General features: G+C 43.2%; 1 protein-coding gene and 1 long non-coding RNA gene across 2 annotated transcripts; one reads left to right on the top strand and one right to left on the bottom strand.

Annotated features, from left to right (window-relative positions):
* The first annotated feature begins 5,899 nt into the window (after nucleotides 1–5,899).
* LOC123186264 (protein SMALL AUXIN UP-REGULATED RNA 10-like) lies at nucleotides 5,900–6,702 on the top strand. Its single transcript, XM_044598049.1, has one exon. The coding sequence runs from the start codon at nucleotides 5,949–5,951 to the stop codon at nucleotides 6,396–6,398; it is 450 nt and encodes a 149-aa protein (XP_044453984.1). The 5' UTR covers nucleotides 5,900–5,948; the 3' UTR covers nucleotides 6,399–6,702.
* A 2,045-nt stretch (nucleotides 6,703–8,747) lies between these two features.
* Nucleotides 8,748–10,418, bottom strand: LOC123186266 (uncharacterized). Its single transcript, XR_006493586.1, has 2 exons — nucleotides 9,530–10,418; nucleotides 8,748–9,017 (listed from the first exon to the last, which is right to left on the bottom strand). It is a non-coding gene; the product is annotated as an uncharacterized lncRNA (long non-coding RNA).
* Between the last annotated feature and the right edge of the window lie 1,328 nt (nucleotides 10,419–11,746).

The following is an 11,746-nucleotide window of genomic DNA, read 5'->3' on the forward strand; positions in this document are numbered from 1 at the left end:
CGGCAACCCTTTTTTGTCAGTAACATGCATATGCTTTTTTTATGGAATAAAGCAAGGTTAATAGTATAGCTAGCTGTTGGCTATATATTTTTGCGGAAAATAGGGAGATTTCATAACTCAAGGCGGCTTTTCAGCTATACACAAGTTTACAACTTCGTATGTGCCAATACAAACCAAATGGTAGTACGCGGTGTACTACGCCCATAGGCTGCGAGGCTACGACTATTTTTTTTTGTGCGCCTAATATGGGTAATCGATAGCTCCCATTGGGTCCTCTAAAATCATTGACTAGATGTCTCGCAAAAGTGTCTTGTATCTTGAGCGGTCCCCAGGACTCGCGGTTAACATCGAGACTGCCTAAGCACAGTCCAACTCAATGGCGGTGGGTAAGATGGTTGGGTGAAGAGCAAGATCAAGGCCTTCTTTACACGCCATAAGCTCTGCCTCTAGTCCATCATTGCTGTTGGCTATACGATGTTGTCATCAATCTTATAGCTGGCAAGTATAATAGTTAGATATAAATATATACTACTTTATTGATTTATGACCCACCACACTCTCACAAAAGTCTATAGGAGCACGATTGTAGCTTGCTTCTCTTCTCATTTCTTTTATCTTTTCTCCAACTTGACAAAAATATACTCCCTCCGTTCCTTGATATAAGGTGTATAGCCTTTTTAGAAAAAGTTTGAAATATAAGGTGTCTTGCGTTGCACCACTCGTTTGAATATTTTTTTTAGGGATTTGATTACATTTGCTTATATTAGGCAAACTCCTCTATTTTCTCATGTCAATTAGTCAGGTGTAATCTCGCCCAAAACTTGTGAAATTTTCACTCCATGTGCATTCTTTAATTTTCATGCCAAAAACTATACACCCTATATTTAGGAATGGAGGGAGTATTATTTAAAGCCTTACAGTCGTCTATATTATTTTATTGTACTTGCTTTAACATGCCCATGTTACTACCTCAATAATGTATAGTAACATATGTGTTTATCTAACTACATGTAGACTCATTTTCTCCACGGGTGTGTTATGTTACGGTAACATATTATGTTACCCCTTATTAATTACTTACCATATAAATAAATTTGTCTTGGAGTACATGGTGTTACTAGCTAAGTTACTCTCACTATGGTTTTGCACATAGATAGATTTGCCTGAAATCTCTCCTACAGGTGCCCGGAATTTGTCCTCCCACAACCCCTTAAATTACGATGTGGTTTTGCACACATGCGAGCTCTATACAAGAAAATAAAGTATCAAGGAAAAATGAAAATATATCTAAAATATAAAAATACTAAAATTCATACTGTGTTATAGAAGAGTTCATCAAGCTCATCATCGAGGATATTACAACGTGGGAACTATTAAAATTAAAATGTAAAACTTTAAAACATGAAAATTTTCACAAACATTATGAAGAACAGGGAAGTCATGAAAACTCACAATAGTTTCGAAAACTATTGATAATCTACATATAATCACTATCGTTTCTAAATTATGTATGTCTTTTCTCGAATTTCCATTTTTTAACATATACTCAAGATTTATGCCTTTTCATTTTTGCATTCCTTAAGAAAGGGCTTTAGTTATATTTCCACGATATGCATTTTGTATGAATTTGTTATAGGATTTCATTTTTTATGAAATACATTTTTTCTTTAATAAAATACTTAGTCCAGTCCTTTTGTACTTCTGTGAATTCTTTTAGATGATTGGGTTACCATAAGGTGAAACCGGTTTCACTGCCACATCATGACTCATACTGCTTTGAGTCAAGTGAGCGGCCTGGTTTAAGAAATTTAACGTCCAAAATGTCCAATTTTGAAGTTAAGGAACCAAAACCCAAACTTGTTTTCTTTGACAAACACGAATATAAGTTTGGAAACTCCCAAAATATAAAAAATACTACACATGTTACATACTTTCTACTTTTTCATGATTATTATGTTCGCTAGGACATGGTTTTAGAATTAGTCCAAAATAATGTTTTGAGAAACACCAAGTACAACATAGACACACATACATACACACATCACCATCACACATACACACTTACATATCGCATAATGGCTATTGCCATCAAGGAGTTTAACACATTAAAGATGCCACCGTTGGTACCTCATTGTCAATAGGAATGTAGCCTCCCACTACAAAATATGCTGACATAATGAGACATAAAATATGCAATACCTGGGCTTAATCTTTGTTGGACAAAGGGGACAACCATATCCTGGTAGCCATCTAACCACATGCACTACTTTGATGGGTAGCCAAAAATGGCAAAATGTATAGAAAAAAATTCAAGTAGAAGCAATATCATAATCCAGCTCAAAGGTCGTAGCCAAACACAAAAAACATTGTTGAAGGTATATAAATTTTGCCATCTTTTTCGAGCTTAGAAGCTCACACTCCCGATTTCATAAAATGAAATCAACAAGGTCCACAAGTTTCAGTGAAACCTATTACAACAAACCTCAAACTCTACTTAAAAGTGAAACTAGGGAAAACTTAAACACCATCAGAACATAACCATAGGAAGCAAGCAAAACACATTTGCAAAGCAATGTACACAAATATTTCCCAGAACTAGAAGAAACTACAACTTCGGTATGGCACCAATCTAATTACCTAGCCCCCAACCTTCTTGTCAATGACCTTCATCCCACACGCCTGCATAAAAAAATCAGTGGCTACTCTTGATAGTTGTAGATAGATATTGTCATGTCTCTGTTGAGTATTTGTATTCTATATAGTTATCCAGTTGTCAATCTGTCTAGCGAGTTGACACATCACCAACAGTTGAATCAAAACATGATGCATTTTCTCACAAAGACCAAATAACCGCAACAACACCCACACGATTCCATCGCTATAACATTACAGGGAAAGATCAAAATCCAAGAGCTAATCTCTGAGAAGCTGATAGTCGCATCAATAATGCAGTAGAACATTTTGTACCAAGCCTCAAATATATTTGGCTATTATGCAGTTAAATAACAAACTATAGTGATATTCAAGTATGTCACGAAAACAACACCTATTGTCACTACCTTTGCAGCCTCTCATAATCAAGATACATTTAACTTGGATACCATTATTAGAAGCTATACAAAAATACATTAATTTGAAATGGGCATTTAAACTCTTCTATATGGACATTTAAACTCTACAAACCAAACACTTCTATATGGACATTTAAACTCTACATTTTCTATGCTAGATATGTGGATCGTACGGAAAACCCCCAGATTTGGTCAACAGTGAGACACACGTGTCTTCTTAATCAGACGGTTTCAAACCACTACATTGTTCCTAATGCGAAAAGTGAAATTATAAAGCCTTCTATATTCGTCACACAACAAGATATCACCAATCCAGAAACCCTCCCAAAACATAGCTCTGTTTCTATTTCTTGTTGTTTTAATAGAAAATAAAGAATACTTCCGTTACTTCCATAAACCCTACCTCAAGTGTGATTGTCCAGATTGTTCCTTTCACTAGGACAACATGCTATAATATATTTATTTCTAATAAACTTCTACCAAATCCGATGTTCATTGTCAATTTTCCACGTCCATTTAGTAAGGCACATGTGTATCTACTAATACAAGCTAACTATAATTCTTAGGCTCACACGCATTTCCTATAGAAATCAAACCTTTTACCATGACCTCTCGACAATTTAACATGGATACCATATAGAATGAATTTTCTCATTAATACTTGTTTAATCCTTATTATTAAGACTGACTATCTAACTACACGAAATGTCCACATATTTAAAAGATAATTGCCATCTTCATGTGTAAAAATAGTCTATAATCTTGGATTATATATTTTTGCTTCACCAAAATAGGAGTGGTCTCATTTTGAATAAATCAACCGATAAATGTGAGATACGATCATAAGGACATATTAAAATTTCAAATGCAGTAAACGATTGAAATTATTCAGAGACATGAAGATGGTTGCATTTGCATATTGCAGCATGTTCATGCCGCCTTGTATTAAATTATTTGGTAAACTCAGTAATAAAATATATTTCAGTATAATTATTAATGATAATGATAAAATCATCTACTACAATGTTTAACAAAATATGGGATAAATAATTCCCTTGTCTCAACTTTTTTTAGTTCTGAAAGGATTACAATAACTGCATTATAAATCCAAATCCGGCAGCCAAACTTATTATAGCATACATTTGAAGAAAATAAAATATAAACATATCATACGTCTTCTCATAATCTGATAAAAATAAATGCCAATTAAATGTATCATAAGTATTCTCAAAATCTACTTTAAACAATGACTAATTAAATGTATAATAAGTATTCTCAAAATGTATTTTTTAACAAGACAAATGATCCCTTGTTCCTATGATTTCCATGCAACACTTTTATGACAAGACAGCCCATCTAAAGGGGGTATCCATCTTTTATAAAAGTTGTTTGTTAAGGTAAAGACTGCTGACAACTCTACTGCCTTTTACCTTATTACAAATCATAAAATACACATTAAGAAGACAAATTGGCTTGTAACGTTGAATTTTGACATGATCTACACATTTAGGAAGTGAGAATACCATAACTAGATCTAGCAATATAAAATGTACTACAATTCCTGGAAAAGACAATGAAGATCATGACAAACTAGAGGCCAAAATTTATAATAAAACTCAGTAAGAAGTTCATCGGGGCGAGGAGTTCTATTATGTACGTTTGGGAAACAACAACTTTTATTCCATCCAAACTGAACAGAGTATCAAGAAATGATCTTTCTTTTTTGCGGGAAATCAAGAAAAGATATATCAGCATAATCTAGAACACAAAGGCATGGGACAAGCTAGAGATATATCTAAAGCATGCGTCAGCAGCACAATCCATAGATATTTCATATCCATCCAGATGGAATTTTCATGGAGACATACACACACACACCTAAAAGGTGCGATATCATCGGATAGACTCGAAACGGTAAACGGAAACCAAGCTCAAGCCGAGCCCGCTCAGGCGTGAACAACGCACGCGGCGGAAAAGGAGAGTAAAACGTGGAGGTTTAGGAAGAAGGGAAACAAAGATCCGTGGCACAGCACGCCAAACGCATGCGTCATATGGAGGTGGACCGCCCTACGTCAGTGGATCCAGCTTCTTGCTGCATCGCGCCTTGCTTGCTTTGCCTGGCTCACTGGATCTGGGAGTGGGACTGGAGCTAGCTAGCGCCTTTAAGGTAGGCCGTACCAACGAACAAACAGCAGATGCCAATGGCTTACCGAACCGGACCATCGGTGCGCTCGGCAAGGTCCTCGACGGTGCCACGGACTCGTGGATGCATGGTCAGGTGGTCTGCACTGCCACCGCGGCAGTGACGCCGGTAGTTGCCTTCTCTAGCTAGCCTGCTCCGATCCTCCGGGGCTGCCTTCTCTAGTCTGGTCCTCCCTGGGACACGGGCACAAGGGGACCAAGAAATGCATGCACAACCGTGATAGTTTTCACACCGGTTTGGACTCGAGCACAGATGGACGAATTTTTCCTCTAAGACAGAGTTATCTGATTGGAATATTTTTATTCTTTTGAAAATGATCCAAACATATTATAAATGCACAAAGAAAATGATCTAAGGAAGCGTTGGCATCCGCCTGAGTGTCGCACATGCGGTGACAGAAAAAGTAAATCTACCATACTTCACTCGTCTTACTTTCACTGGAAATGAAGTGCTATGCTAGTGCTAGGTCTCACGTGCGAGACGCACGACACACGTCCAAGTCATCACGGGCTCACGGTTCCCGCAATTTCCGCCAACTCCACAGTGACGGACCCCGAGCCCCGGGCCTATATATTGCCACCCCGTCCCGCTCTCCAGATACTCCACCCATACGCAAGCTCAAAGAGTCAAGACAGAGAGAACAGCGGAGCAGAGCTAGCCCAGAGTCGACAAGCATGTGCAAGGTCATCAACACGGTCCAGTCTCTCGCCTCGCTGCGCCGCGCCGTGCGACGGTGGTGCGACCGAGCGGCGGCCTCGGTGCGGCCCGTAAAGGACATGCTGGACGCCGCCGTGCCGGCGGGGCACGTGGCCGTGCGCGTTCGGGGCCGCGACGACGGGGAGTCGTCGTCGAGGCGGCTCGTGGTGCCGGTGGCGCAGCTGAGCCACCCGGCGTTCCGGGAGCTGCTGCGCCAGGCGGAGGAGGAGTACGGCTTCCCGTCGGCCTCCGGGCCCCTCGCGCTCCCCTGCGACGAGGACCACCTCCGGGACGTCCTCCGCCGCGTCTCGTCGTCTGACTCCGAGGAGCGCCGCTCATTCCCTCGACGCCGCGGCGTCATGGCGGCGCCGCACGATGACTCGCGGCCGCTGCTGCAGGGGGTGGCCGCCGAGAAGCTCGTCTCGTGATCGATCGGTCGTTTGTTCGTGCGCCCAGACTCTGTACATTGCAGGAGCGGGATAGCCGTGTCCATTTGGCCCTTTACCTGCAGGCCAGTAGCACTGCGCGCGCTCCCATGCCGCGGCGCCGTGCCATCCATGGCGACGACGAGTGCGCGCGCTGAAACCGGGCAAGACTTTGCAGACTCGTGACAGGACAGTTAAACTGATAGATCACCCCGATGATGTACTATCCTGCACTATCACTCCATTAGTCGAGCTGGCATTACAAAATGTACATATCTTCTCCTCCTAGAAAATAAACGTGTATATATTTGCGTCCTATTTCCATATCTGTTGGCTTTATGATGGACCGCAAAGTAGAGATAATCAGTTATACCGTGCACGGGATATCCGTGTATGGATCCACCGTTCATGCCAGCTTTAAGATTCGTGTTACTTTTTGGCTGGTTTTAGAACGTCTTGTTTTAATGCTTTTAGTTGCGTTTTTCTTTCTGCTCCTAAGTGCATCATTTTGTTTTAATTCACCACATTCTCCACTTATTCATAAAGGGCAGGGATCTCTGCCGAGATAATGTGCAAAATACACCCAGAAGGTTCATGCACCCAAACTAGTAGAATGCCCGTGAGTTGCTACGGGCTCTAACGTATAAATGAACCAATAAGTAATTAAGGTCATCTTCAAGATTGACGCTCATTTCTCCCTCATACGTCCGGACGTGTTCGAACATCAAACAGGCGCCCAGCAGGCTTCCCAAAATCCTACCTTCGTCCGGATTATCCATCATGTCAGCTCCAACACACGGTCCGGACACAAAAACTCCATCCCATGATCCACTCTTTCCCATTTCTTGCCGGAGCCTCCCCTTCCCCCTCGGTTTCCTGCCGTAGTAGGGCATTTCTCGCTGGAGACCCTTGAAGCAACTATCAAATGGATTTACCCTTCTAACCTAACCAAAAAATATTTACGACTTGATGAAAAAAAATATGAACAACTCGTTCATGAAATTTTCTGCAAAGCCATCTCTAGTGAAATGCAATTTGCCACATTTTCTAAAGTAGGAACATTATTCCGCTCAGACAGCCAAAAGGCCAACTCCAATGCATGACCCTAAATGAGCATCCGTTTTGTGTGGATTCTGTCTCTTAGGATCGACCAAAGGGGTGGTGTCTGGCCACGCCTAACCAAATCTGGCCGGTGTGCCCAACCGGCCGTCCCATTTCGTTCGGGCGTAGTGTTTTTTTGCAAGATATTTGAAATCTAAAATTAAGGCAAGACCATAGACATGCCAGCGGCCATAGTTCTTGCCGACCAGAGTGCTAGCGGCCGACACACTTGCCAACACACAAAAAAGGGCCATAGTTCTTGCATCGCGTCCCTAGTTCATGTCGGCACACAAGCTGACATACAAAAAATGATGGCGCTCTTGGTCATAGCTCAATCATCTAGCTCGAGCATCTCCTTTTACTTCTTCTTGAACCACGGCCTTTTCCTCGGGGACATCTTTGTCAAGTCCACGGTCATGATCTCCACCTCCTTCGCCGTGAAAGTGAGTGCCACCTATTTTACTTTGTCTTTGCATTGGTCGCCTCAAATCTCAAGCTTCTTGGTTTGGACGTTCTCCTCAATCTCGAGCTTTTTTTATTGTATCTCAATGTAGGGTACTTGCTCCTCTTTCTCTTGGCGCTTCCTCTCCTCCCTTGCTTGCATTTGGGTCATCATGCCTTGCAAAGTTTCTTGCAAGGCAAATGTCGCCGTGTCATGCTTTTCGTCCACCTTGGAGTTGGTCTTGCCCCTCGGCCGCTTCTCCCCTTCTTCATGCTCAACCACGGCCGCCGACCCTCCATTATTATTTTGGGTGGCTTATTGCTCCTTGTACTTGGGGCAATTGCAAATGATAGTCCAACCAATGGGTAAGGGTGAGCGGCTTGTTACCATGTTGGGCCTTGAAGGGAGGGCAGAGCAGGGGGGTGGTGGGAGGGAAGGGGAAAGGGCGTGCCCCAACTGGCATACCAATGGGAGGACATGGGCGTGCGTCTTGCCCCGGCATACCAATGGGAGGACATGGGCGTGCGTCGTGCCCCGACTGGCATACCCTATCCGTTTGTACACAAATCCGGCTCAAATTTGGGACGTGAATGGGTCGTGGATGAACGAAAAACAGACACCTGCTTGTTTGCGTTGGGCCACGTTTTTTGTCCTTTTCAGCCTAACTAAACAAACCAACCCCAATCTCCATCCCACTCATTCTCACCCCTCACTCTTATTCCGCTCGGACAGTCGTAACTACTGCAAAATTTAAAATATTTATGAAGTGTGTTTTTTCAGTCAATGCAAGATGCCGTTCCTCACCTTCATTTCATCCGAAGAGTCAAAAATTAGGATTTAATATAGCTTTCAACAGGAATACAGCCTCTTTTCTAGATGGTTAAATACATGCGTACATGCATGTCTATTACATGTAGCATATCTGGAGTAGTAACTCACAAAATCTTATTTGACTACATCAAGATAAATACAACTTTACTTGCTGGACTGCTTCGTTAGAAACTGAACCTTTGTGGCAGAAAGTATCTCTAATCATGTTGACAACCAGCAACACATTGCCAAAGGAACCTGCAAAGGACCTTGAAAGAAACAGAACAAAAGAATATAGATCAGTATGCTAATTCTATGCAAGATATAAATGGATTGGTGTAAACGGCTTGTAAATGAAGTAAGGAATAAGCGTACACCACAAACTTGGTATATGAAAAAAAAAAAAGCACAACAGAGCAGCTCTAGCGAGGGTGTGTTGGTGCTTTCCAAATTCCTGAACCTTGAGCGTGCGGCTCTAGATTGTTGGGACGGACCTGGGGTACAGTGAGTCAGTGACCATTAAAAGACTGTCGGGCGAAACTTGTTTTGACTGTAACTTTCAATCAGTTGGTAAGAATTGTGCAAATAAGATACTGTTAGAAATCTATCGACATCCTCTACAACTTTGATTTTATGGTCATATAAAAACTATCGACAGTTTAAGCCTAGTTGTCAAAGTTAGTCTTCTGTTTCCAGTACCTAATTAGCAATTGCATCAACCAGGCATAATTTATTCTAATCCATCCATCAAACCATATTCTAGGGACTATCAGAAAGTTACCTTTTGAGGCAAAAGCTTCAGCTCAAAGATGACGAATTTTGTCCTGAATCTTGGCTAACTCCTCTCCTTTCTTTTCTCCCCCATAGTCTTCTCTCTCCCTGGCTATTTCCCCTAGATGTGTAATAACAGAGGAGTAGCAGCAACCACACATGGTACATGTGGTTAGCAAACTCAAAATTCACACAGAGGAGTAGCAGCAGCAGCTCACCTCTCAAGGCCCCTCTCTCTGCTACATCGCATCTGCGATCCACTTCTATAAATGTGGGTAGACAACATCACCTAATCTTGCATAATCTAAACCAAGACAACGCATCAAAGAAGACCAGGTTAGAATCAAAGGAGGGAGACAGGAGGGAAGATAGCACCATGGTCCATGGGAACCAAAATCAAGCACGGGAGGGAAGATACCACCAGGGGTGAGATTGTGGAAGTCGAGTGAGATGAGGCTGCTCGCTGGACTCGACCACCACCCCAAACCCTATCTGGATAAAGGAGGAAGGAGACCACACAATAAAAAATTAAGACCTGCCGTCTCTCTCCACCCTGCGGGCCAGAGTGCGAAGCTGGACACGATCATATCTTGATGAGGCTATGGGATGCTGGCTAAAGAGCTTGACCATCTGGGGGCGTTCATAGTTCGTATAGATCGGCTCTAAGGCGTGATGGAGAAGGGGCATCTGGGATGATGGCATCGACCAGCGCGGGCATGTCGTGATGGAGAAGGGGCTCGAAGGAGACAACGAGGTCGTCGATCAGGAGCGGTGGAGGACAAGTTTGAAGAGCCGACGACGTCGCGTAGTGGATTCAGCGTGGAGGAAGGAGGCTGGCGGCGTTAACCTAGCCGCCACGGGGTAGGGCGGCGGCAGTCGGGAAACGCGAAAGGAGCATATGGAAGTGGAGGGCGTTTCTGGCGTGGGTCATGTTGGCTGGCTTTTTTCTGGAAGGAAGAATTGCCCTGGTTTTCTTACGACAGTTTTTTGGTTCGATGAAAAAAATCGATGGCGAGCGGGGGGGCGTGCGAGGGCAGGGGAGCGGACGAACGAACGAACGACGGAAGGACTCGTCCATTAGGAGTAGAGATTGTTCAAAACCCCATCCTTAGCTAACCCATGGGCTGCACTATTAGCAGTGCGTCTAACCCATGCCACCTTCCACCTCTGGCGTGCCCCCAGCATTTGTTTGACCTCTTCAATCACTGGCCCAGCTCGACATATCGCGCTCCTTGCTCTGCAACTTGCCAACTATTTCTTTGCTATCCATCTCAATATGTAGGCTAGTTGCACAAGTGTATCTTGATGGTTCATTGTGTATCAACGTGGATCAGCAAACCCAATTCAAAACAAGTGCACCCTGTTTTATTGATACACAATGAAACACAAAAACTTTGTAAAACATTTTGAAACAAGACAAATTTTGAAAACAACTTAAAAAGTAGCACGGATATCAAAGCAAATCATGGACGATGGGCCCATGCACGATAGAGAATCAATATCTCGAAAGGTGTGTGACAACACTTTTAGCTCAATGGTATCTTGCTGTGTAAAATTGGGGTGTGAACTCTTTTTGTTTGTACCATGATTGTTAAAGTGGGGTGTGAACTCGACGGTATTCAAACGCTTCATTACGAACATATACACAACAAGCGAGAGAAAAACACGTAGATTCGGTCCAGAAACCATGTGTTCACCTCGCCTGGCATGGGAGTCGAGATCACTTGTTGGCACGAACTCAACATGCCTAATTAATCCCATGAATTAAGTGGAGGCTTCTGTGCTGGGTGCGCTAAGAGCATCTCTAGCAGACCCTTTATATCATGGACCTGTAAACTGAGTTTAAAGTTCGTAGAAATGCCTCGGATACGGACCGATAACAGCGGCGGCAGAACAGAAACGTAAAATTTTGAAAACAGATCTTCGTGGGAGATATCGAACTACTTCAGTAGAACCGGCAGCGTTCATAGTACTTGAACCGGCAGCAGTCACCGTAAAACCTATTGCCAAAATTTGGCTCACCGGAGCCATCCGCGTGCGGCGGCGACGCTACGGCGGTGAGGACTTCAATTGTCGCCGACAAGGAGATGAGGTCGACGTAGATGTCGTCCTACGCCTTGGCTTCGCGGCGCCATGCCTCAAGGTTGGTGCCAAAGTCCTGCACCTTCGCGAGCTCCTGCTCGAGGAGGACGTCGTCGCTCGGCTAGAGATCGACGGTGCTACTGCG

This window comes from Triticum aestivum, chromosome 2A (assembly GCF_018294505.1).
Source record: "Triticum aestivum cultivar Chinese Spring chromosome 2A, IWGSC CS RefSeq v2.1, whole genome shotgun sequence".
NCBI classification, from domain to species: Eukaryota; Viridiplantae; Streptophyta; class Magnoliopsida; order Poales; family Poaceae; genus Triticum; species Triticum aestivum.

What these genes read in the sequence shown, in the direction of transcription:
- LOC123186264 (XM_044598049.1), top strand. Translation starts at nt 5,949, where the DNA reads ATGTGCAAGGTCATCAACACGGTCCAGTCTCTCGCCTCGCTGCGCCGC.